A 27,412-nucleotide genomic window follows, 5' to 3' on the forward strand; every position below is an offset into this window, starting at 1 on the left:
AACATCTTTTAATCTTATTTTCTCTACTTAGCTTGCAAGCTGTCCGTGGCCCTTGTGTATCTGTTTTTTAAGCGCCCTTGCAGAAGGGGCGAATGAATCACAACTTGTGAACACAACGGCATAGCTTCTCTCTTACGCAATCTGAATCTACGTTGTTTTGTAAAATTTTCCATGTCTTTTCACAATTAGGGCGCCTGCCAATTAAAAAATAAAAGTGGGGCGGGAGCTGTCGGTGCTTAACCACGACGCCCTAGCGCCGGTCGAGCATTCACGGGCGTCGCCCGCGTCACTCCCGCCTCACGGCCCCGCGCCACCAGGCCCGCCGCGCGGTCGCCTCGCCCGCTCACTTCGTACAGACAGCAGAGAGCCGGGCCTTCCATGTTGACAGGAGAGCAAGACCTCGACCACGTTTGACTGAAAAACAAAACAGCGACAAGCCTCTCATCGGAGAAGACCCAGGCGACGGCGGCCTCGCCGGGCGCTCGGCGTCCCGGGCCGCGGCCGCTCCGGCCCCGCGGGGTTGCCGGGGCGACGCTTCCGGCCGGCGCGCGCAGCCGCGGAGCAGGCGAGTTGTGACACGGGCGGCTAGACCTGCCCGGCGCCGGGAATCCGCCCGCGGGAGCGCGCTCGCGGCCGCGCGGGCTCCGCTTCCCCGGCTCCGTCACTGACGCGTCGCGGACGTTGGGGAGCGGGATGAACAGCGGAGGCGCCTTCGGCTTGGGTTTAGGCTTCGGCCTGATCCCTACGGCGGTGATTCAGGTGACGAACCTGTCGTCGGCCGTGACCAGCGAGCAGATGCGGACGCTCTTTTCCTTCCTAGGAGAAATCGAGGAGCTGCGGCTCTACCCCCCGGAGTAAGTGCGGAGCTCGGCTGGGGGAGGGGCGCGGGCGCCATCGCGACCTCGCGAGCCGCGGCGTGGGGGCGCGCGGACGCGGCGCGGGCGCGCGGGGCCTGTCACGTGACGGCCGGTGCCCACCCCGGTGCCCATGTGTGAGGAGGGCGCCGGGCCGGCGGGGCTTGCGCCCCCGTGAGTCGTGTCTTGGGGGTTGGCGCCTGCCCCCGGCCTTTACAAAGGCGTGGGAGAGGCCGCGGCGGCCGGGTCTGCGGCCTCGTGCTCGCTGCGGGGCCCCCGGCCGCTTCTCCTCCCCGAATGTAAGATGGCCGCAGGTGGGCCCGCGCGCGTGCTCCAGGCGAACGCCTGCCCGGGGTGCCTTTTTTTATTTTTTATTTTTTTCTGCCCTCCGAGAGTCGCGGAGACCGCATCTGAGCCACCGTCGGGTTCTTAAGGCCTTCGGGGCAGACCGTTAGTGCAGACGGGGAAGCCTGCGGCCGGTGCAAAATGGAGTTCGGGCTGCATTTGTTCGCTAGGAGGCGGCTTCGCTAACTTAGCATCTCGCTGGCCCTGACCGAGCCCGTGCACGGTCAGCAGCGTGTGTGGTCACCCTGTTGACACCAGATTAAAATGTCCCCTCGGGAAGGTCCCACTTTTCCAGACCTTTCGGAGGAAGGGTGAGTCGGTGCAGGATTGTCCCTGCTGCTCGCGCGCTGGGAACGCCAGGCCTGAGCTGGCATTCCCAAGGGGTGTGTTTGGACGTGGTAGGGTTTGTCTTGCGCGGTGTTACCTACTCAGGAAGCTTGCGAATCACTCACACTCGTGCATGCAGAAGCACCTTTTTTTTTTTTTTTTTATCGTGGATTTTGGAAGATCGACAGCATTTTCTTGAATGTGTCAGTCCTTTGAAGGAAGTCGTTGCTTACGATTTTCTGAAATTTTTCAAAAAAGTGACATCTATTTACCTTATTTCAAAGTGATGGGTGTGAACCATAAAGTGCCGCTGCGTACATACTGGTAAAAGTTGTTACACATGTGGATGTTTAAGTTTCACTTAAGTTTTTCTCCTCTTTCGAGAAATAGTTCATGCATACAGAACAGTTGGAGCGATAATATATTGAGCATCTGTGTCCCGTAGACGTGTGTTCATCAATTTTTGCTACAGTTAATTATTAGAATTCCCTGTTAGTATCATGCCCTTTTCCCTTTTGATCTGGTGTATAATCAGACCACCCGCAGCATTTACTTATCTCCTTTAAATGTAGAAGACCCCCTCCCAGCCAGTCCCCTGTTAGATACTCCTTTATGACATTGGTACTTAGTCTTGTTTGCCTTGTCTTGTAGAAGGAGCTGTAATCGAAGGTTGTATAGGTTATTCATGATGAGATTCAAGTAATGTATTTTTGGCTACACCCATGTTTTTGATTGGTTAGCAATCTAAATTTTGTTTCTAAGATTTATTTGGAAGCTAGAGTTACAGAGAGGTGGAGGCAGAGAGAGAGAGAGAGGTCTTCCCTGGGCTGGTTCACTCCCCAAATGCTCTGAACCCCTCAGGGCTGAGCCAGAAGGAAGTGAGGAGCTTCATTTGGGTGCGGGGGTGGGGGTTGAGTGGGGAGGGGGATATCCCAGCGCTTGGACCATCTTCAGCTGCTTTCCCAGGCGCGTTAGAAGGGAGCTGGATTAGAAGTGGAGCATCTGGGACTTGAACCAGAGCTCAAATGGGCTGCTGGTGCTGTGGGCGGTGCCCGAACCCACTATGCCACATTGCCGGCCCTGAATATCTTTTGAAAATGTTTTCAACTATTTCAAGTTCTCAGAACTTTTTTTTTTTAATAATTGAGAAGTGTTTGGAGGAATGTTGTATCATTCAAGAATTGGAATCAGTAAAATATTCTGTAGGTGAACTTCGGTAAAATGATTTTGCTTTCAAGGTTGTAGTAGGTAGAAGATATACATCGCAGAATGCTTTGCTAACATAATAGCATTTGTGGTATTTAAAACCTGTGTTTGCATGAGCTGTCTACCAGTTACTGATAGTGATGGTGGCGGGGGGAAGATCTCTTCCTTCATCTAGTTCTTTGCCCTAATGCCTGCAACAGCCAGGGCAGGAAGCTGGAATCAGGAGCAGAGCTGGTAGTGGTACCTAACCATTCTGATGGGGATGTGGGTGTTTTCACTGCCAGGCTGAAAGGCTCCCTCCCCACCCCTTTTTTTCTAATTTAACTTTTTTTTCATTTTTATTTTATTTGAAAGGCAGAGAGGGAGACAGAGATAGAGATCTGCATTAGCTCATTAATTTCCTAAATGCTGGTGACAGCCAGGGTTGGGCCAGGAACTAGGAACTTCATCCAGTCTCCCATGTGGGTGACAGGACCTAGGTGCTTGAGCCATCGTTGTTGCCTTCCAGGATCTGCATCAGCAGGAAACTGAATCAGGAGCTGGGAAAAGAACCCAGGTATTGGTATGTGGGATGCTTGCATCTTAGCCACTAGGCTAAATACCCATTTTTGGATATTTATGTTACCATTTGCAAGCCAAATAAAATTATCAACTCAAAAATTAGTCTGCTATAGATTATTGAATTTTGAGTCCTGCGCTGTGGTTGCCTTGGCAGGGCCAGACCCAATGATTTTGCTGGCTTTGTATGGTCCCTGGACTGCATGTTTTGCACCCCTGTCTAAAGGATATTTTAGAATGTGCTAATAAGATATTAGACATGATAGTACCACATGGAGTTTAAAAAAATTTTTTTTATTTATTTGACAGGTAGAGTGACAGACAGTGAGAAAGAGAGACAGAGAAAGGTTTTCCTTCCGTGGGTTCACTTCCTAAATGGCCGCAACGGCCAGAGCTACGTCGATCCGAAGCCAGGAGCCAGGTGCTTCTCCTGGTCTCCCATGCGGGTGCAGGGCCCAAGCACTTGGGCCATCCTCCATTGCCCTCCCTGGCCACAGCAGAGAGCTGGACTGGAAGAGGAGCAACCAGGACTAGAACCCGGCGCCCATATGGGATGCCGGCGCTGCAGGTGGAGGATTAACCAAGTGAGCCACGGCACCGTCCCGTTTTTTTTTTTTTTTTTTTTTTTTTTAAGATTTTATTTGTAGAGTTACAGGCCGTGAGAGGCAGAGACAAAGAGAAAAGTCTTCCATCTGCTGGTTCACTCCCCAGATGTCTGCAACAGCTGGAGCTAATCCCATCTGAAGCCAGGAGCTTCTGCCTGGTCTCCTGCACAGGTGCAGGGCCCCAAGCACTTGGGCCATTTTGCACTGCTTTCCCAGTCCTTAGCTGAGAGCCAGATCGGAAGAGGAGCAGCCACGATTAGAACTGGCCCCCGCGTTGAGTTTTTAAAAAAATTGTACAATGCCAACGCCATAGTTAATAGAAAATAGGAGTAACCAGCTAGGGCCCAGGAGATTTTCCTGACATGTGAAAAGCTGGTTCTTTGATGTCTGGAATGAACATCCAGTGAGAAATTCTGATTTTCTTTTCAAGGGTAAGGTTTTATAGTGAAAAACAACAATTTGATGTCAAGCTAAAATCTGTGAAGTTTTGGTACTGCTGCTTGGTATAAAAACATGCATTTGGACCAAATAAAATATGAAACTTCTTTAAAAATATTAAAGCTAGATCAAGACTACATTTTAAAATAGTAATCCTATTTAATAAAAGTATAATAGTTTAGATACAGTTGAAATATCTAAATTTGAAAATATACAATTTATGAATACTTTTCTGGGTAAGATATTCATTATCCACTTGTAGACTTGTCAGTATATCATATTTTAGCTTATAAGTTTAAAATAGTTACCATCTTTGCTGAAAAGCTCAAATATTTACATGTATACAAAGGAAATATAAGTTGTCCGCCTTTCTGTTTTAAGGAAGGTAATTGGAGGTGAAGACTAAAAAAATTGCTTGGGAGATCAGAATTTAATTTTCAGCTTCTGGCTTAAAGTTGGGAGGTACCCATACTTAGTATCTATACAGCCATGATAATGCCGTTCAGAACAGACCCAACACTGAGACTCATTCCCAAGCTTCAGCTGCTTTACAAACCACGCTCAGATTTCCTATTCCTGCGGTTGTTATTAAATGAAAAATGAAGTGAGTTTCAACTAGGGAATATTTGGAAATATTTTTATTCTCAGCAATGATTAGGTTTTCATTCTTTCACAAGAGAATCTGTCAGTTTAGGAAATGTAGGTTGGAGATGGGTTTTCAGGATCTTGAAGATTTAGGGCAACAAGAGTTTATTACCTGTTACAATGGCTAGGGCTTTAGTAGGTTATTGTAACCATAGATTCTTTTGGTTGCAAAGGACAGAAACAGTGTTTCTCAGTCTAACTAAAAAAGGGACCTTATTAGAAAGAAAGGTTGCACCACATGGAAGGATAAAGACTGGGGAACTGGGACTGGGACCCAGATTGGTATCAGCCGTGAGAGTCTCTCAAGAGGCTTTATTGTCAGCCCAGTTTGTTTCTGTGTGGCTGCTCTGTTTCTTTGCAGACTTAAATTATACTCATCATCTGGCCCAAGATGACTCTAAGTCACTTTCCAGCCCACAGAGAGAATCTGATTGTTCTGAGCTCATTTGGTCAAGCCTGACCACCCAGATTACAGGTTGCTGCTCAGCCTATGAAATGGGTCCTTGTGGCAAACAGCAAATCTGTTGTGGCTAGAGAAGCTTACAAGATCTGTTGAGGGTTTTCACTCAATTTAAGGAAATTGTGGTAATGCCTATGCTGAAGCTGTATGGAGTGTCTTGCTAGCACTGTGGAGAGGGGGCTACCTAATCCCTTTGGTATCTTAAGATGGTTTACCAGAAAGCTTGGAACTTGAGCCTTGAAGAAAAGTGGAATTTACTATTCAAAAAAGGGAGTTAGGGAGGCCAGATAGAATGGCCTGTACAAAGACTCAGCTGTCACCGTGTGTTTTCAGAATCAAAAGTGTTTATGCCTGGATTTGGGGTGCAGTTAGATGATGCAGCAAGGTCAGAAGGGTGCCTTTGAGGAAGTTTAAGCTGTGGAGTGACAGAATAACATTTAGGGTTCAGAAAGATGACTCTGGCAGCTTTTTTTTTTTTTTTTTGTCACTAATAAAGGGTTAAAGTATGATTGGTTAGGAGCCATTGTGGTATTGCATGTGAGAAATTATGAGGGCCTGATGAAGGCACTGACAATGGAAATGAAGAAAGAAGTTATATGACACGTATTTGAGAATCTAAGCAGAATTTATTGACCAGTAGTGGTTAAGTCAGTATGGGCAGAATCTTGGAAACAACTCCTGAAGTCTTAGCAGTTTTATAAAACAGATTAATTGTTACACTTGATTGGTGGGGTTAGGAACTCTACTCATTGGATCACTGGGATCATTGGATCACCTGTCTTGAATTTTGCTGGTCACTGTGGCAGAGACTCTAATAGTTTTAACAAGTAGTGATACTTTACTAGTTCTGTTCATACTTAATTGACTAAGGTGAGTTATGTGGCTGCACCTAAATTCTAGCAACAAAAATGGAATTTTACTGTGTACCCAGAAGGAACTTTGGAAGTACTTGAGCAACATTAATGACTGTCACACTAGTGACTCTGGGCTTTCAGACTTGGGCAGTGTGATGGTATCTTTAACTGAGATATGAAGTGTAGGAGAGGGCAGAATTGGTAAGGAATGAGGTTGGTGAATGTATTTTGCACTTACTAAATGAAGGGGTGGGTCCTCATGACTACCAAGGTGTAATCTTGCAGCAGGCACTTGAATCTGGGTGTCTGGAGTTCAGGAGAGAACTAAATTGGAGATTTGGTAACTCAAGGTGGTGAGTTAAATTGAAGTGTGGAAGTATTTACTGAAGTGACAATACATAAAGTGCTTTGACTTATATGTCAGATAAGTGGGGATTTTTGGTGTTCCTTAGCATGAATCCCAAATTCAGTGGCTTTAGGCAGAAATGAGTTGGGTGGCAAAGAGGTAGAAATGTTTTGGGGTTTTTTTTGCAGCTTTAGTCAGCAGTACTAGTACATTAATAATATAGTTTTTTTTTTAAAGGTTTATTTATTTGTTTGAAAGAGTTACAGAGAGGAGAGGCAGAGAGAGAGAGAGGTCTTCCATCCACTGGTTCACTCCCCAGATGGCTGCAATGGCTGGAGCTATGCCGATCAGGAGCCAGGAGCTTCCTTCAGGTCTCCCACGTGGGTGCAGGGGCTCAAGGACTTGGTCCATCTTCCACTGCTTTCCCAGGCCATAGCAGAGCTGGATCGGAAGTGGAGCAGCCGGGACTCGAACCGGCGCCCATATGGGATGCTGGCACTTCAGGCCAAGGTGTTAACCCGCTGTGCCACAGCGCTGGCCCCAATAATATAGTTTCAAATTTTAAATGTAGATACAGTTTATTATCACAATGTTTGGCTAATATTATTAATGTGGTTATTCTATACTGTTTAAAGATAGTTTTGTTATGTGAGAGATTACAGAGAGAAACTTTTGAATTTTTAAATTTTTTTAAAAAAGATTTTATTATTTATTTGAAAAGCAGAGTTCAAGAGGCAGAGAGAGAGAGACACCCTCCATCCACCTGCAACAGCTGGAGCTGTGCTGATTTTTGAATTTTAATATTGAATGTTGGTGCTGGCACTGTGGTGTAGTGGGTAAAGCCGCTGCCTCTAGTGCTGGCATCCCATGTAGGTGCCGGCTTAAGTTCCTGCTACTCTACTTCCAATCCAGCTTTCTGCTGTGGCCTGGGAAAGCAGAAGATGGCCCAACTACTTGGGCCCCTGTACCCACATGGAGACCCGGAAGAAACTCCTGGCTTTGGATCTGTCCAGCTCTAGTTATTGCAGCCATTTGGAGAGTGAACCAGAGGATGGAAGGTCTCTTACTCTGCCTCTCTCTAAATCTCCATTTTAAATAAATAGAATAAATCTTAAAAAAATTATTTGTAGAACTAGTAATTACATAGTGTATCTGAATGATTTAAAAATTCTTGATTAGTTGAAAAATAAGGTTGCATGAGCTTTGGAATTAGATGATTAGTCTTGAAATCCTAAGTGCTATTTGCTTGTTCAAGGCATTATAGTCAACTTCCTTATCTGTTTTGTAAATCATAATAAATTACAATTATTGTAAAAGTCATATATAATATTTTTCAAGTGATCTGTGCTTTTTTAGTGTGAACAATCTCAATGTTTCAAAAGGTTGTACATTTGTTATAGATAAGGTATATGTTTATTGGATCTGTTTTTTTTTTTTTTTTTGTTAAAGAATTATGGACTTTAAATGAGAAGTTGAAAAATGTCCATGAGGATGGTAAATTTTATTTTATTTTTTAAAGATTTTGCTTATTTATTTGAGAGGCAGAGTAACAGAGGGAGAGACAGAAAGGTATTCCATCCACTAGTTCACTGCCCAAGTGGCTGCAATGGCCAGAGCTGGGCCAGGAGCTTCTTTTGGGTCTCCCATGCAGGTGCAGGGGCCCAAGCACTTGGACTATCTTCTCCTGCTTTCCCAGGCCATAGCAGAGAGCTGGATTGGAAGTGGAGCAGCCAAGACTAGAACTGGCGCCCATATGGGATGCTGGCACTGCAGGTGGTGGTTTAACCCATTATGCCACAGCGCCGGCCCCAAGGATGGTAAATTTCATAATCTAGCAAGATGGATTTGTATTACAAAAAAATTTGTGCTATGTCTGCTTCATTTTTATTGTAAGTCTGCCTAGGTTGAACTTGATCAACTAGGGCTGGAGTTTATGCTTCTTTGCATATAAAATATGAAAATTTTTTTTGGTAGGACCTTTTGTTTGTAAAGTCACATTGCTGTCTAGCTTAAAACAGTCTGTTAAATGCAGAAGACTTTAGTTTTGGTTCATGTTATCTGGTTGTTTATAAGACAATTGAGAAATTTTTAGTGATAAATGCTAAAGAATCACAGAGTTGGAGTAATTATAAAATTTGATGTCTTGGTGATGAGCAAACTGATTGAATGGCTTCACTTTTACTGTAGGTGAGGCTGTATTTGTAGTAGTACTCTAGGAACTGCCTGGGATTTTCTTAATTTCCTTAAATATAGAAGTGTTTCATGTTTATATCATCAGCTGGATTGAAAGGTGTTACTATAAAAAAATTGAAGTCCTAAGGGTTAGGGGGTTTTATAAAGGGACTTTGCCCATTTATGATGACATATTGGGTAAACGTCTGTGTGTTATATCAGCTGTTTTCATACTTTACTGATTAATTTGAGTTTCAAGTTTTTAAAAGTAAGGTTAGAGACTGGCCTATATTGCCTCTGCATTGGCAGATCAGGATTAAATGACTAAATTAAATTTTATGCCTTAATGATCCTTAGCACCAAAAATTTCTTATGTGTTGATTATGTAAGACTATGTAAAGATACAAGAAGTAACTTTTAAATGCAAATAACAGAGCCAAGCAAATGTTTATAATTGTGTTTCTTTTTTATCTTACAGCAACACACCTCTTGCTTTTTCCTCCAAAGTATGTTATGTTAAGTTTCGTGACCCATCAAGTGTTGGTGTGGCCCAGCATCTAACTAACACGGTTTTTATTGACAGAGCTCTGATAGTTGTTCCTTGTGCAGAAGGTTGGTATCTTACATGTTTTTTTTCCCTATTGTTTAATGTTTGTCTTGTCTGTTACTGCCTTTGACTTTCCTAGAAATGGCAGGTAGACAGTACTGGTGTGTGGGTATGTATGTATCGTATATATGTGAAGGATAGAGGGAGAGGAAGAGAAAGAATATGTTTGTAAAACCAAGAATGAAATTTGGAGAAGGAAGGGATTTTTACCCAATAGTAAATTATTTTAAAATAGTTTGCTTGATGTATTTCAGATTTTATGATTTAACATTTAAAAAATTTGTAAGTTATTTGGCTTTGCTGTTTTTGCTTTGGCTTTCTTGTAGTCAATTTTCAGGTTGTAAAAAAGCTTCCTGAAATTAAGAAAAATAGAGATATGATATGAGAAGTTGTATATGTAAATAAATATTTACCCTGTGTGTACAATATTAATAGTATTACAAATAAAAATAGTGTACACATTTTACCAAATAGAGAGGTTAAGTGGTATTTATAAGAAAAATAGTCATAATTTATGCTTTCAAGTATCCTCTTATTTTATTACTTATGAGACTATTGTTTCATATTCAGTATAATTGTTTGCAGCTAGAATTTATTTTTTTCTTTTATTGGCTTTTGGTAGGTGGTAATTGAAAAAATTATTCTGGTCCCCTCCCCACCACCTGCTTTCCAAAGCCTCGATCAAGGAAATAGTTGTTGAAGACAGGAGGAAGGCTAGAGGCCTTAGAGTTACTTGTTAAATTTTATGACACACTGCTTTAAGAGCTAATTATTACTAATAATTTTTAGTGACTTCTTTTTGCAGAGCCAATCACATACAATAGACTGTGCTGAATTTTGACAGTTCTGGTGTGTAATTAACTTCTATTCAGAGCACTGACTATGGCATGTGTATATGAATTTTAGTATTAGATTATTGTAAATTTAAATGTCCTTAAAATAGATTTTCTCTGGTGGATAATGGTAACTGTTTTACAACATACAAGTTCACTAGAAATCATTTAATGGGCTTTCATGTGTAATTTTAAAAGTTGTTTTATTGGCCAAGTTAACATTAATGTAACATCATATATAATCAGTTTGCTATACTATTAGATTTTACGGTTATTTCAGAATGCCTATTTTGGGATGTCAAAAACCTTACACTCAAATATAGTGAGTAATTAGGCTGGTATTTTTGAAGTCCCAGAATAGGATGTTCTGGAATTTTTCAGATACATTCAGAGTAGATTTCCCATGCTTGATGGGTTACAGTGAGTAGAGAAAGTAAAGATTTATTCAAAGTTAATTATTTGCTAAATACATCCTTATCTGCTGATCTGTAAGGGTACAGTGAAACCAAAATTGGATAGGGAGGTGGGAAAGGAGCTGGTTAATGGTTTAGTTCTTCATCCTTGAAATTTCATACCAATAAGCTGCAAGAGAGAAAAATCAGGTAGAAGGATTTAGTAAACAGAAAATTATCCCACCAACACCACAGGCTCTTTTATTAATTAGCTCCTTACTATTTGGAAGAAAGAATTTTATCATTGCTTTGGTGGAACCTTTGATATATTCCCATAGAATTTTTGATGCAGCAAAGAACCCCTTTGGTTTGTCATAGATATTTAAGGTTATGGGTATATAGAGGTTTCTTTTGTTTGTTTTACATAATTAATAAATGCAAAGTCAGTTACAGCTTTTTAAAAATATTTTTACTATTGTTTTGAGATAAAATTTACCATTTTTGAACACGAGACTATAAAATTGCACTGAAATTTGGTTATAAATAAGTGAAAATTTTAAACTATAAAATAACTGGTATTAGAAAAGCATTCAGATATATTTTTCATTAGTTATATTAAATTAGCAATTATGAATTTATGAAACATGAAGGTTTTCTGTGAAATGTTGGAAGTCTGATTATGCACTGCAAGTTAAGAAATAATGTATTATTATACTACAAAAGCGATGAATTTGAAAAAGCCGAAGGAAAGTATCCCAGGGCAGTAAGTTCTGGAAGCAGAGAAACACTGTGATGCTGTATGCAGTCTTCTGTTCACTTCCCCGACTGCATTATTTTCCTTGACCTTACAGAAACAGCATCATGACGTAAATGAGAAAAGCAGTAGGCAAAATATTCAGAAAAGTATTTTTGGTTCTTTCATTGGCTATTTTTTAGTGCAGACAGTGAAGTAAGAAGATTTTGCTGTAAAAGTAGTGTTGGATTTGTAACAGTTTCATACTTTGGAAGCATTAGCTGTTGTTAATAAAATAGGCCATTTCAAAATAAAACATACTTTCATTATACTTGTCCAAATATGACCTCTTTTTGTTGTTGTGTGCATTTCAGATTTCTTTTATAAATAAATGTTAACACTTAGAAAAGGATAAGGTCAAACAAAAAAGGGTGTCAGCGTAATCATCAGTCATAACTTTATGTCCACATTTTTGGTAGATGGATTTTGACTATTAATTTGGTTTTGTATGTTTTCTCTATGTGATATTTGTGCATTATTAGATGACTAGACTGGCCAAGGCAGACCTGTTACACTTGCCTGAGTTAGGCATTGTTTGCCATGCCACTAAACCTGCCGTCAAGTGAAACCTTCATTGGGGAAATGAGATCGGAGTCTGAACCGCAGAAGATGGACGCCCTGTCTCTGTTTTTTATTGTTTTGCTTTAATTTCGTTTCTTTTTCTTTATTTTGTCCCTTTTTTTTTGTTTGTTTTTGTTTTTGTTTTGTTAAAATCTCTTTCACTTTAACTTGTGAGCTGGTTCTCCAGTTCTTCGTAAATGGTATTCCATTAAAGGTCATAATGTGTTGCAAATTATATTGGGAAATGACTAGAAGAGTTCAGCCTTAAGATGAAAAAAGTTTTCATGCAGTAAATTAGGATATAGTGTTGTAAAACTCATTGGTGTTTGTAGACTGATCAGATACATTTTGTTCTCAAAACATTAGAACACTGATAAGAATTTAAGGGACACTTTCTGATCTCAAGGTAACCTTTTTTGTAGTTTTTTTCCAAGTCCACATTTCACTGATTGCTTCTAATGTTCATCCTTCCCCTTAGAATTTTAGGCTTACAAAATCATTGGAGAAATTAAGTGAATATCTTACAGCAGTTTGAGTGGAGGAGAAAGGAGCCTTTACTTATACGTTGCTTATTCATTATAGAATTTTAACTTATTTCCTTGACTTACGAAGATTTCATTTTTTTTTTTTTTTTTGCCTATGTGGGGAATGGATATTTGAGAAGCATTGGTTACTTATTTTCATGTGTATTTTTCTGTTTGCTTGAAAAATTTTTTGAAAATATTTCTGAGATTATAGTTTTAATTGAATTTTAATATTAAGATTTAGACTTTAATCCCATGAGAGATGTTTTCTTCTCAGTTGTCATTGAGGAGTATAATATGGGAAAATGCTAAATGCATTTTATACTTCTATGCACACTGATTGGGGACTTCAAAAAATTAGTGGAAAATTTGAGCAAAGAGATAAAGACAAATTTTCCATGAACTTTTAAAAGCCCCCTCAGGTTTGGAGAGTGAATTTGGTAGTGTTCAATCTTGAAAATTAAGCTGTGGAACTTTTTCTTTTCTTAACCCATTATGTCCCATTGTGCTATATATATGGCACATATAAAAACAAATTGAGCAAGAAATAAATTGCTTATGGTAACTTTGAAGTAAATATTATGTTGTTGAATATTTACAGAATTCAGAATTTGAGACTTTAATGGGTTAATGTATCTTTAGTGATAATTAAAGTAAGATAAAAATATTAGCTTACATTTATAGAGATTTATAGTATATTACTGTCATCAAAGTCTGAATTTGACAACCTACTGATGCTTTATTTAAGCCAGAAGAGAAAGACTTCATGATGCAGAATGTTTTGGCATGTGTTGAATACCCTTTTTTGTTTAGTCTTCCCACACTGTCTTTATGGGTAGTTTTGGTTATTAATTGGCAAGTAATATTAAATTTGGAAAATTACTGGGTTGGAATCCTTTTTTTAGGTGCAGTTATTAAGATAGTAAAGCATAGGATTTGTACCTTAGAACTTCAGTTGACCTATCCAGTGTGTTCAGGTTTTATAAATCTTTTTCAGAAATAATATCTATTTGTAACAGTAAAATGTGTGATATTAATATAAACAGTATAATATATTTGAGGATATTCATGAATACATGTGTTTATTAGTAATTAATACATATAAACTAGGTTACTGTTATTTGATGTCTTCAGTGAGGCTACCTACCTTTTGTTTATGCATGTTAAGAAAGCTGTTTTCCAGAATTTACTTTGAAATAAGATATTTAAAGTAATATAAACTTACATGCTGCAAAGTTAGAAAATAGTAGGCATTTGCTAAAGCTAAATAAAATGTGATTTTTATTCTGTTCCTATAAATAAGATACAGCTTATTTAAAGCAAGTTTTAACTTCCATGTTGAATTTATCCATGTTTTTTGAATTTATCCATGAAATTAGGCATTGAATTGCTTTTTGAAAATTTACTATAAGCTGTGTTTCAGCTTAGTGTGATTTTGTACACTGTCTTAAAACACCTGAAGAAATTTATAATGGAAATGTGTAGCTAACTACCACAGGAGTAGTTCTTCCTATGTATGTAGTCACCTTTTTAAGAAATACTTTTTTTTTGGCTAAACTGTAGGTGGGGAAAATGTGTAAAAGTTACGGTTCTCACCAAAATTAATTGATTAAAGTTCAACAAATATGGCAAGTCAGTGTATTTATTCAAAGTGAATTTTTCAGCTTTTAGGCTTTTTTCCCTTTAGTTTCTATGATTATTTTAGAATTACCTGTTGTTATTAGGCATTTAAAATGTTGATAAGACATTTAAGCCACCCTTCTTCAGATAAGTATACAGAAATTGACTCTACAAGATAGCAGTTTCCTGAGAGTTGGGAACTTTTTTTGTTGTAGTTAGTTATCCCCAAACTTGTAACAATTTTGCAAGGCATATTCCTTGGAACTGGACTCAGGCATCCTGGATGTTGGTGGGCTGCCTTAGTAATGGAATGTGTGTAGGCTTTCTTTTAAATTGCAGCTTGATTATGTGGAGTAGATTTTTGTTTTCTTGTTTGTTTGAAATTGGATGGAATCAAATGGAAGGTTATCAAAATTGTTTGCATCACAAGTAGGTAGTTTCAGTAACAGGATAGGGGCACTCATTAAGGAACAAATTTCAATTCGCACATATTTGTTTTTTCTTTTTCTTTTTTTTGACTGATTTGGTTATTTGCCATTTCTGGGGATTAAACTTTAAAAAATGTTCTTCTTTTCTGTATCTGATGTTCTGTGTGCTATTAGTGATGCAGCCAACACGAACGGTTGTCATGTGTAACACAACTTTCGATCACCGCGAAAACACCGCCCTGGGAAAGCGTCCATGCTTGATATCGTTTGGTTCATGAACATTAAGTTTCCAGTACAGGTGACCCATAGCTCAAAGTGTTAAATAATTGTCTACATTATTCAGTTTTTAAAATAATATTCCATTAATGAGATTGTTAGTCTTTGAAGTTTTGCTCACTTTTATTTTTCCTAGTAGAGCAGGATAAAAGGAAAGACTTAAGTTCTTATTTATTTCTTTGTATGGATCTGATAGATAGATTCTCATTTATTATTATTATTTTTTAAGTGCAAGGGTAATTGTAAAATGATAGTGTAACGTTTGTGTGGTGTTTCTGCTTTCTTTAATGTTTGGAACTTGCCTCTGCAGGTAAAATCCCAGAGGAATCCAAAGCCCTCTCCTTATTGGCTCCTGCTCCAACCATGACAAGTCTGATGCCTGGTGCAGGACTGCTTCCCATACCAACCCCCAATCCCTTGACTACAGTAAGTGCTTCCAGTCCTCCAGTGAGTGGCAGAACATTCAGCTATGGATTGTTTGAATGAAGAGCTCAGAAAATTACTTGCATTTTGGATCTTTTTTTGGAGAGAATTTGAAATCTCTACTTAAAGGTCTTTGTTTTTCCTCAGGTTCTCACTGACTTAAACTGTTTTTTGGAATTGCTTCTAAAGTAGTTGGGGATTTGTTAAAATTTGAGAACTCAGATTACTCATTAGAAAATCAGATATTGGCTGGCGCCGCGGCTCAACAGGCTAATCCTCCGCCTTGCGGCGCCGGCACACCGGGTTCTAGTCCCGGTCTGGGCACCGGATTCTGTCCCGGTTGCCCCTCTTCCAGGCCAGCTCTCTGCTGTGGCCAGGGAGTGCAGTGGAGGATGGCCCAAGTGCTTGGGCCCTGCACCCGCATGGGAGACCAGGAAGAAGCTCCTGGCTCCTGCCATCGGATCAGCGTGATGCCATAGACTAGAACCTGGTGTGCCGGAGCCGCAAGGCAGAGGATTAGCCTAGTGAGCCGCGGCGCCGGCCTTAAATTTGTTTTCTTAAATAAATTTTGTATTTCAATTTTAGTCAGACCATATGATACCCTGCCTTTTCTACTTGGTAGCTCAGTAGATTTAGGGAAAATCATTTAATTCTCTTAAGTTCTTTGCTTTTTCCTTTCCTTTTCCCTTTGCTGTCCTCTTCTTCCTTCCTTCCAAGATTCATTTATTTATTTGAAAGTCAGAGTTAGAGAGAGAGACAGAGAGCTCTTCCACCCACTGGTTTGGTTCACTCCCCAGATGTCTTCAGTTGGGCCTGGGCCAGGCTGCAGCCCAGAGCCTCTTCATGGTCTCCCATGTGGGTAGCAGGGGCCGGAACACTTGGGTCGTCTTTCACTGCTTTTTTCAGGCTGTAAGCAGGGAGCTGGATCTGAAGTGGAACAGCTGGGACATGAACTGGTGCTCATATGGGATGCTGGTGTCAAAAACAGTGGCTAACCCGTTTTGCCGTAGTGCTTGCCCTATAGTTAATAATCACTGAGCAAAATTAGTTGCTGTGATGATTGCTGACTTTTTTGAATTCTTCATAGTCATTCTTTTGAATTACCATCAGACTCAGTTGTGTATTTGTGAATTCGCTTACAAGGTTAGACATTTTTTTCAACTGCAAAATCAATCCTTTGTGATCGCTTGTGGACACAAAGAGTGACACAATTTGAGTTAATTGATAAGTACATTCCCAGATGAAGTCAAACAAGGTGACATTCTGCCTTGTTTCAACACTCATACTATAAACATGCACACTTTTTACAGTCTAGTGCCATATTTTTTGAAATTATTTTTTCTTGCTGACTTCATCATATAGACCAGCTTCCAAGCATGGTACCAAAGTGTTGTGTGGTTTCCTTAGTACCGGAATGTGTACAGGTGTGCTTTATGGAGAAAATATGTGTTTTGTCAGGAGTTACAGTACTGCTGGGCATGGGATTTGTGTTAATGAATCGACAGCATACCTTAAAGTGTCTTTAGGCAGAAATTTGTATATAAAGCAAGGTTATGTATATTTGTCAATTGGCAAAATTATGACCAGAATATCTCGGGAACTTAACCTTATATTTTCCCAGAAATAGTTGTTCAGTACTCAATAATATGAGTTCATTGTTCATGTCAGCTTCATTTAACATAACTACCTAACATATGATGACATAATGAGACTCAATTGTCCATGTTTAGTGTCAAGTTTAAACATTCTTGAAATACTCAGTTGCAAAATATGAATCTTAGGGCTGGCACTGTGACGTTAGCAGGTAAAGCTGCTGAATACAGAGCCATCATCCCATTAGGGCACCAGTTCAAGTCCTGGCTGCTCCACTTTTTCTCTTTCTTTTTTTAAGATTTATTTATTTGATTTTTTTATTTTATTTTATTTGAGAGGTAGAGCCACAATGAGAGGGAGAGACAGAAAGGTCTTCCTTCTATTGGTTCACTCCCCAAATGGCTGCAGTGGTCGAAGCTGTGCTGATCCGAAGCCAGGAGCCAGGTGCCTCTTCCTGGTCTCCATGCAGGTACAGGGACCCAAGCACTTGGGCCATCCTCCACTGCTTTCCCAGGCCACAGCAGAGAGCTGGATGGGAAGAGGAACAGCCGGGACTAGAACTGGTGTCCATATGAGATGCCGGCGCTGCAGGTGAAGGATTAACCTACTATGTCATGGTGCTGGTCCTTATTTATTTATTTGAAATTCAGAGTTACAGAGAGGCAGAGGCAGGGAGAGAGAGAGAGGGGGAGAGAAAGAGGAGGATCTTCCATCCGCTGGTTCACTCCCTAATTACCTGCAACATCTGGAGCTGTGCCAATCTGAAGCCAGGAGCTAGGAGCTTCTTCTGGGTCTCCCATGTGGGTGTAGGGGCGCAAGGACTTGGCCTATCTTGTACTGCTTTCCCAGGCCAAAGCAGAGAGCTTGATCAGAAATGGAGCAGCCAGGACTTGAACTGGCACCCATATAGGAAGCCAGCACTGCAGGCAGTGGTTTTACCCACTATACGACAGTTCGGGCCCCCGGCTGCTCCGCTTCTGATCCACCTCCCTGCTAATGCACCTGGGAAAGCAGTGGAAGACGGCCCAAGTCCTTGAGTTCCTGCACCTACGTGGGAGACCTGGAAGAAGCTCCTGGCTCCTAGCTTCGGATCGGCACAGCTCTGGCCGTTGTGCCCATTTGGGGAGTGAACCAGCAGATGGAAGACCCTTCTCTCTGTCTCTCCCTCTCTCTCTGTAACTACCTTTGAAATAAATAAAATCTTTAAAAAAAAATATATATAAATCTAATTGGATTCGAAAATAATGTGACTTCACTATCTTAAAATTCAAAAATAGAAGTGAGCTAAAGTTAGGAGTCCATAAGTCTCTTTTCATTTTTGTTGTATGTGATTGAATTCTTGTCAAGATTGGAGAATGGTAATTTTGAACACTAATAGAAAATATCTGGTGTGTTTTTCTTTTTTCTTTTTTCTCGTCATAGCTTGGTGTGTCACTTAGCAGTCTGGGAGCTATACCAGCAGCAGCACTAGACCCCAACATTGCAGCACTTGGGGAGATACCACAGCCGCCACTCATGGGAAATGTGGATCCTTCCAAAATTGATGAAATTAGGAGAACAGTCTATGTTGGAAATTTGAATTCCCAGGTAACTAATGAGAAATCGAGAGACCGTCTAAGAAACTCTGTCACTTGATAAACATTTACCTGATTTTATAGAAGTGTGTACTTTATTAAAGTGTCACTTTGTTTCTTTAGACAACCACAGCTGATCAACTACTTGAATTTTTTAAACAAGTTGGAGAAGTAAAGTTTGTACGGATGGCAGGTGATGAGACTCAGCCAACTCGGTTTGCTTTTGTGGAATTTGCAGACCAAAATTCTGTACCAAGGGCCCTTGCTTTTAATGGAGTTATGTTTGGAGACAGGCCACTGAAGTAAGAAATCTTAAACAAAGACATTTTAATGATTTTGAAACAAATTTAAAATATCTTTGATGTAATTAAGGCCTTTTTTTTTCTTTTTACTAGTAATTGGCAATGTGTGGAAAGGAAGACTTTGTGTTAAGTATAAATGAAATACATGAGATAATTACCATTTTAGTCTTTAAATTCCTGAAGTTATATTTGAAGACATTTATCTTATTTTCTTAATTTTCTGTTTCTAAGGTCCAATCCAGTGTTGATGTTGTTTATATACTCTACCTAACACTTGTGTCTCTTTCTATAAGCTATAGCAAAATCAAGTTGATTTTGTATTATGACTAGACTAATGGGGTAACTTCTCATGTGGTTTGAACTATAGTATTTCTAGTAATAAGAACGTTGGTAAATTCAAAATTGCAGAAAAAAATATTAAGTATCTAGAAGTGTTTTAAACCAATTATTTTTACTTTCAGGATTGTTCCTATCCTTGGTTGTAAAAAGTAACTTTTTAGAAATTCAAGACTAGAAATTCTGTTTCCTGTGATTATTGAGGCACAGTTTTGTCTGAACTCTGTAGATGATTCCCTGAGTTTCACAGTTTGATCAAGATTTTGCTATTATAGAAGAAATAATTGTTCTTATTTCTTCTCAATATGGAAGGGATGAAGTGAGGCACATTGAATTTATGTGCGTTAGAAAAGCTGCTTGTATTAGGCAAAGAGTTTTATCAGAAGGCTCTCAGGTTTGAAGGTGTGTTTGAGTCAGCATTAATACAAATGGTGCACATGATATATAGCTTTCCCTTCATCCTCCCAGAGGGCCCAGATTGACAACAAATTATTCATTGGTATCAACATATTAATTTATTATAATTCTGAGCCAGGTGGGAAAACACTTCCTCGAGCCTGTTTGAGTTGTTGAGGAGATCAGCCAGGGTTCAGCTTTTCTTTTTCTTTGATTTGACTTTGTTAGCAAGAGAGAATGGCAGGTGAGGGTAAGGGTTTACTCATGGTTTTGAGGTTGTTTTTGACCATTACTTTGCTATATTGTTCTTACTATGCTTTTTAGATGTCCTCAGATTTATAAGTATCATATGAGCATTTAATTATTTCATGTTTTGTAAAATATGGTGTGTATTTGTGATATGCTAATATTTTTAATTTAGAATAAATCACTCCAACAATGCAATAGTAAAACCCCCTGAGATGACACCTCAGGCTGCAGCTAAGGAGTTAGAAGAAGTAATGAAGCGGGTACGAGAGGCTCAGTCATTTATCTCAGCAGCTATTGAACCAGGTAAGGCCATAGTGTTGTTATATAGATCACAGTTTAAAGATCATAGAATTTTAGGACTGGAAGGGATTTCAGAAATTATTTTGTTCAGTCCCTTTATTTTACATAGAAGAAGACTGAGACTCAAATAATAAGTGGCCTACTCATGTCAGAGTACAACTTGGCACCAATCTTGACTTCCCAGGATTCTCAACTGAGATGCATTAGCCTGAATTAATCAGCTCTTTATATATTAATTGAAAACTAAGTATTCAAAACTGATTTGTTACAAGCAAAGTATGTTACTCTGAAGCTGGAAACAAGTAAATATATTTAAAATGTTACAGTTAAGCAGGTTTACTCTCCAAATTTTAATTTTAAAATTAGATGAGAGCCCATGATTTAGATAAAATACAGATACTCTGTTTTAGCAATTAGAGAAGAACACTAATTCTAAGTTTTGTGTTGCTAAAATAAGTTTAATATCCAATCTAAAAATGTTTAGGCAGTTTACATTTGAGCAGATTTTCTAAATTAGCATTCAGAATTTAAGCTTCAATTCTAGGAAAATAATGGAGACTTGAAATCACTGTCATAGGAATTACAGACATGTTATAATCGTACGTTATGGCAGCAACAAAATATTACGAACACCTGTTTATAATTATCTGGTTTATATGTACTGCTGCAGGGTGGCTGCACTCAACGAGTTTTTGCAATGACTTTCTTGGATGTTTCTGAAGGATAATTGCACAGGAGGAGGATGTACAGAGAGTAGGCCCCTTGCACTATATGTGGTACATTCCACTTGTGCCTAATTATTAACTGGGATCTTTAATTGTTCTGAGCTTACACTGCAAAGTGGTTTTTTCCTCCCAGAGTCTGGAAAGAGCAATGAAAGAAAAGGCGGTCGATCTCGTTCCCATACTCGCTCAAAATCCAGGTCTAGCTCAAAATCCCATTCTAGAAGGAAAAGATCACAGTCAAAACACAGGTGAGAATTCTGACTCTCATATTTTATATTGTTCTCAGTTTTTATATTTAATAAACATTTTATGAATTTTTGTCAAAATAACAATTTAGAAATTTCAGTAGCATTCACCTGGAAGTGTGGTTTCCAGTAAATATTACTCTAGTTATAATGTAGTTAAATTTTGTCTAATTCATATTTAATTCGTAATATTTCAACTGATTATCAATTTTAGAAGTTTTCTAGGTAAAGATGGTCTATTCTTGGTTTTTCTAAGAGTAAACTAGTTTTTATACAGAAGTGACAGACTTTTTATTCAAATTGAGGTCAGGAAACTTAGTGGCAAAACTGAAAATATTGCTTAAGTTGCAGCTTTGTTTTTCCCAGTGTAGTCCAGGCCTGGGGAACACCACCCCGGATCTTGTTGCAAGCAATTCCCTGTCTCCAGTGCAGTGTGTCATGGAGCATTTGAGTCTTGGTACACTTCTGGTGATGGGAGCCTCCTCTGCCCACTTTTGGACCTGAGACACAGGAGTAACTTGCAGCTGCAGATCCACCTATTGTGCTGTGTTTAAACTGTTTCTGTCTTGATTTGTCATAGCTTTGTCATGTTAATTTCCTCTTATTTTGTCTGTCACTGCTTTGCATTTGGTTCAAGGGGAAACTCAAAAAGTAAACTTGGAACATGATCTTGATTGGAAATACCCTAAGAATCATGTCAGAAGTGAACTGTGGTTGAAGTGTTAAAGTGTATACAGTGGATCTTAATTGCATGTTGCATGTACATACACGTTTATGTGTCAAGAGAGTAAAAGTAATGTGGGCATACATGTGTGAATGTTGTAAGGATGTTAGATAAAGTGGGTTTCAGGGGAGGGCAAGAAGGAAGGAACAAATGTGCAGTTTGTATGTTGAGTATCACCCCCAAGCTCAAGTTTGTTTTCCTGTGATAATGAAGGAGAATCAAAGGAGATAGGAAAATAGGATGCTTTCCTTTGAGTCTGGTGAGCTGTACTTCTGGCTATTTACTAGCGTTTATTTCTCCATTATTCTTGACTTGCAAAATCTCCTTTGGAATATGGTTTTACTATCTCTCTCTCTGAGCTCATACAGTAAGGCAAGTTCAGAGCCAAGTGGTGAAGGAAGCTGGTGTATAGGGATTTCCTATTTAGGCAGTGTAGTAGAAGTCAGTCTTGAATGAAAGCAGACTTCCAGAAGCAGCAGTGGTGTGAGACTGGACACTTCCGTATGCGGATGGCTTGGCGTGAGAGTAAAAGAGGTCGAGGCCGGCGCCGCGGCTCACTAGGCTAATCCTCCGCCTAGCGGCGCCGGCACACCGGGTTCTAGTCCCGGTCGGGGCGCCGGATTCTGTCCCGGTTGCCCCTCTTCCAGGCCAGCCCTCTGCTGTGGCCAGGGAGTGCAGTGGAGGATGGCCCAGGTGCTTGGGCCCTGCACCCCATGGGAGACCAGGAAAAGCACCTGGCTCCTGGCTCCTGCCATCGGATCAGCGCGGTGCGCCGGCCGCAGCGCGCCAGCCGCGGCGGCCATTGGAGGGTGAACCAACGGCAAAGGAAGACCTTTCTCTCTGTCTCTCTCTCTCACTGTCCACTCTGCCTGTCAAAAAAAATAAAAAAAAAAATAAAATAAAAAAAAAAAAAAGAGGTCGAAGAAACATACAGTTGAACTGAAAAGTGGTAACTTGTTGGAAGAAAGACCAATGAATTGAATCTTAATTGTGATTTTAAGAGATTACTAGGGTCCAAGGCTGGAACAAACTAAAACTTGATGATGATTAATATCATTTTTTGCTTGATGACAATCTGTGGGAAGTTTTATCTGCTTGTTGAAATTATAGTAAATTTTCATAATTTAGCTAAGGTCTTTGTTTTTAAGTACTATATATTTGGGTATATTCTCCTTACAGGGTTGAGGGGGAGGGTTTTCAGTCTAAATTAGAATTACTGTTCTTACTCATGGAAGTAGTCTCATGTAGATCTGTCTGTGTAGCATTTGAAATGACTAGCTCTTGGTATGTATATGTATTTTTTTGGTCAGTATATTCTACCATTAAACTTGCTTATAGAAATCCATTTAGCTTTGATTAAGTTCTTTTTTTTGACAGGCAGAGTGGACAGTGAGACAGAGAGAGAGAGAAAGGTCTTCCTTTGCCGTTGGTTCACCCTCCAATGGCCGCTGCGGCCAGTGCACCGCGCTGATCCGATGGCAGAAGCCAGGTGCTTCTCCTGGTCTCCCATGCGGGTGCAGGGCCCAAGTACTTGGGCCATCCTCCACTGCACTCCCGGGCCACAGCAGAGAGCTGGCCTGGAAGAGGGGTAACCGGGACAGAATCCGGCGCCCCGACCGGGACTAGAACCTGGTGTGCTGGCGCTGCAAGGCAGAGGATTAGCCTAGTGAGCTGTGTTGCCGGCCTTGATTAAGTTTTTTTTTTTTTTTTTTTTTTTTTATTTTTTGACAGGCAGAGTGGACAGTGAGAGAGAAAGACAGAGAGAAAGGTCTTCCTTTGCCGTTGGTTCACCCTCCAATGGCCGCCGCGGCCGGCGCGCTGCAGCCGGCGCACCGCGCTGATCCGATGGCAGGAGCCAGGAGCCAGGTGCTTTTCCTGGTCTCCCATGGGGTGCAGGGCCCAAGCACCTGGGCCATCCTCCACTGCACTCCCTGGCCACAGCAGAGGGCTGGCCTGGAAGAGGGGCAACCAGGACAGAATCCGGCGCCCCGACCGGGACTAGAACCCGGTGTGCCGGCGCCGCTAGGCGGAGGATTAGCCTAGTGAGCCGCGGCGCCGGCCCTTTTTTTTTTTTTAAATTATTTTTTCGACAGGCAGAGTGGACAGTGAGAGAGAGAGAGAGAGAGAGAGAAAGGTCTTCCTTTGCCGTTGGTTCACCCTCCAATGGCCACCGCAGCCCGCGCGCTGCGGCCGGCGCACTGCGCTGATCCAAAGGCAGGAGCCAGGTGCTTCTCCTGGTCTCTCATGGGGTACAGGGCCCAAGCACCTGGGCCATCCTCCACTGCACTCCCGGGCCACAGCAGAGAGCTGGCCTGGAAGAGGGGTGACCGGGACAGAATCCGGCGCCCCAACCGGCACTAGAACCTGGTGTGCCGGCGCCGCAAGGTGGAGGATTAGCCTGTTGAGCCGCGGCGCTGGCCGATGAAGTTCTTAAATACAAAAGAGCAAGAGTTCTTTTTAAAGGAGGTTATAAAAACATTTTACTTAAGGATCTTGACCTAGAACACCCCATGCTCCAGGACACGGGGTGGGGCACGGGCCTTTTTTGGCTTTCCCTCCTCTGCTGGTGGGAGTTGTTGTCCGCAGGTCTTGCTCTGTGTCATTAGACTTAGAGGAGTATAGGTTGTAGGAGCCCACGTTCTTTAGAATTTTCAGATGCTTCTAAAGCTATGCTTCTCTAGTCACAGAAAGATAAATGCTGCTTCTCACTAATGGGGAAGCTAAAAAATTTGATTTCACAGGATTGGAGGGTAGAATTCTGCTAACTAGAGGCTGGGAAGGTAGAAGACGGAGGTTGGACAGTGACTACTAATGTACAGTTAGATTGGGGAGTACGTTCTAGTGTTATGTAGCACAGTAGACTGACTAGTTCACAACAAATTATTATGTATTTTATAAAGAACCCGAAGGCATTTAGAAGGTTCCTAACCAAAGAAATGGTAAATGTTTTAAGATGGAAATGTTAATTACCCTGACTTGATCATTTCATATGGTATGCATATATTGTATTGAATTAGTACAATACTTAAAAATATGTATAGTTCTTCTGTGTCAGTTAAAAAACAGATAATGAGCTATGGTGTCCGATCCCCAAACTCTCCTTCTGCTTTCCCTATTCGTTTCTCTTAGGGTGAGACAGGAAGAGATTTCCTGTCCCTGTGACCTTGCCTAGGACTTGGGAGATATATTTTCACTTTGTCAAAATTTTGCTACTTGGTTTTATTCATAGAGATGATGTTAGAAAAGGTGGGTAGTACTGTAATTGTTATATTTTTAAGTTAAGTGACCTTTACAGACCAGCATAGGAACTATTAAGACATTTTATAATATTTTATTGGAAAGCAACTGATTTGCAAGTGAACTTTGATGCAGCATGATGGTAAGTTGCTATTTACAGTTTTATTTAAAACTATGATTTTGCAAATTATTAAAAATAAAAAGTGTTAAAGATAGATCTTTAGCCAGATTAGATCTATTTTTGATTAATTCTTAATCAGACAGCTAGTGAGTGCATAAGACAGAGATGAGGAAATATTTAATGTCAAAATTCAGTAAGCACTCTTGGGCAGTGACTTTTTGCATTCAAGAGCTGCAGGGTAAGGTGGTAAGCCAAAGGATCAGTACTTTTTATTTTATTTATAATAGCTGTGCTTAATTTATTTAAAAAATTCTTTGCTTACTTAAGGTTGAAAAATACTTAAGGAAAACAAAATATTATATTTTTAGCAAGGTTCTAGTTAGAACAGAAATCTTATACTAACATTTCTTATTAAGTACATAGAAGCAAAGGCTCTTTTCAAAGCTTGACTTCATTCAGTCTGACCCAGACCTGGCCATTGTGGCCATCTAGTGATTGAACCAGTGGACGGAAGATGTCTTTGTCTCTCAGTAACTTGAGACTTTCAAAATAAATCCAATCCTTTTTTTTTTTTTTAAAGATTACCCCTTGTAATATCTGTAAGTAGACTAAAAATGTTTTCTTGTAGTTTACTATATCACCAGCTACTTGACCTTTGTGTCTGAGATTCTTAGTAACAAAGAGTTCACCAGGTATGAATTATCTTCTTGCATGAAACAGGTGGTATGAAGACGTGTGTGTGTGTTTAAAGATTTATATTTATTTTGAAAGAGGAAGACAGGGAGGGGTCTTCCATCCACTGATTGACTCCCTAGATGGCTGGAGTGGCCAGCTCTGGGACAGGCCAAGAGCCTGGAGCTTCCTCCAGATCTCCCATGTGGGTAGTAGGGGTGCAGGCACTTGGGCCATCTTCCACTGTTTTTCTCTCTTCTCCTCCTTCTCCTTCTCCTTCTCCTTCTCCTTCTCCTTCTCCTTCTCCTTCTCCTTCTCCTTCTCCTTCTCCTTCTCCTTCTCCTTCTCCTTCTCCTTCTCCTTCTCCTTCTCCTTCTCCTTCTCCTTCTCCTTCTCCTTCTCCTTCTCCTTCTCCTTCTCCTTCTCCTTCTCCTTCTCCTTCTCCTTCTCCTTCTCCTTCTCCTTCTCCTTCTCCTTCTCCTTCTCCTTCTCCTTCTCCTTCTCCTTCTCCTTCTCCTTCTCCTTCTCCTTCTCCTTCTCCTTCTCCTTCTCCTTCTCCTTCTCCTTCTCCTTCTCCTTCTCCTTCTCCTTCTCCTTCTCCTTCTCCTTCTCCTTCTCCTTCTCCTTCTCCTTCTCCTTCTCCTTCTCCTTCTCCTTCCTTCCTTCCTTCCTTCCTTCCTTCCTTCCTTTCTTTTTACAGGCAGAGTTAGAGAGAGAGATACAGAGAGAGTTTTAGACAGAGAGACAGAGAGAAAGGTCCTCCCTCCGCTGGTTTCCTCCCCTGATGGCTGCCACGGCTGCCGCTGCGCTGATCCGAAGCCAGGAGCCAGGTGCCCCCTCTTGGTCTCCCATGCGGGTGCAGGGACCCAAGCACCTGGGCCATCCTCCGCTGCCCTCCCGGGCCACAGCAGAGAGCTGGACTGGAAGAGGAGCAACTGGGACTAGAACCTGGGGTGCTGGTGCTGCAGGTGGAGGATTAGCTTAGTGAGCCACGGCGCCAGCCGAAGTGTGTTATTTTTAAAGCCATATACCACATCAGTAGTTCAGCTAAAAATTAGCTGTTGGAAAACAAAGTTTGATTAACTGAAAAATGTGTCTAAAATAAAATTTCATCATTGAAGAATAAAGATAATTTTGGTCTTCTACCACGAGCAGTCATTTATATTATTTTATAGATTTTTCTAATATTAAATATTAAGAGGAGTTTTAGATACATAAAACATACTTGTGGCAGTTCATTACCTCTTTTTTTTTTTTTTTTTTTTTTTAAAGATTTTTATTCATTTATCTGAGAGGTAGAGTTACAGGCAGTGAGAGGGAGAGACAGAGAGAAAGGTCTTCCATCTGCTGGTCCACTCTCCAAATGGCCGCAACGGCCAGAGCTGTGCCGATCTGAAGCCAGGAAGGATCCAGGAGCCTCCTCCCGTATCCCACACGAGTGCAGGGCCCAAGGACTTGGGCCATCCTCCACTGCTTTCCCAGGCCACAGCAGAGAACTGGATAGGAAGAGGAACAGCCAGGACTAGAACTGGCGCCCATATGGGGTGCCAGCACCACAGGTGGAGGATTAACCTACTGCGCCGGCCCCAGTTCATTACCTCTTTGGAATAAATAAAAATACAAAGTTGGTTAATTTTAAATGATGATGATAATGAGAGTGAAGAATTAATA

General features: G+C 40.8%; 1 protein-coding gene across 7 annotated transcripts in view; it reads left to right on the forward strand.

The window, feature by feature from the left end:
- The first annotated feature begins 533 nt into the window (after window positions 1–533).
- SREK1 (splicing regulatory glutamic acid and lysine rich protein 1) overlaps window positions 534–27,412 on the forward strand; it is a 52,425-nt gene continuing 25,546 nt past the window's right edge. For 2 of the 7 annotated variants that reach the window (XM_008262289.4, XM_017344754.3), the window contains exons 1-7: window positions 534–854; window positions 9,289–9,422; window positions 15,155–15,270; window positions 18,283–18,447; window positions 18,558–18,736; window positions 19,890–20,020; window positions 20,876–20,990. In XM_008262289.4, the coding sequence (XP_008260511.2) occupies window positions 694–854; window positions 9,289–9,422; window positions 15,155–15,270; window positions 18,283–18,447; window positions 18,558–18,736; window positions 19,890–20,020; window positions 20,876–20,990 (1,001 nt within the window). In that variant the 5' untranslated portion in view covers window positions 534–693. Of the gene's footprint in view, window positions 855–939; window positions 1,511–9,288; window positions 9,423–11,917; window positions 14,867–15,154; window positions 15,271–18,282; window positions 18,448–18,557; window positions 18,737–19,889; window positions 20,021–20,875; window positions 20,991–27,412 lie in introns of those variants that run through there. The other 5 variants (XM_070056805.1, XM_070056806.1, XM_070056807.1 and 2 more) reach the window with 5 other exon arrangements.

The sequence above is a fragment of the Oryctolagus cuniculus genome, chromosome 14 (genome assembly GCF_964237555.1).
Source record: "Oryctolagus cuniculus chromosome 14, mOryCun1.1, whole genome shotgun sequence".
NCBI classification, from domain to species: Eukaryota; Metazoa; Chordata; class Mammalia; order Lagomorpha; family Leporidae; genus Oryctolagus; species Oryctolagus cuniculus.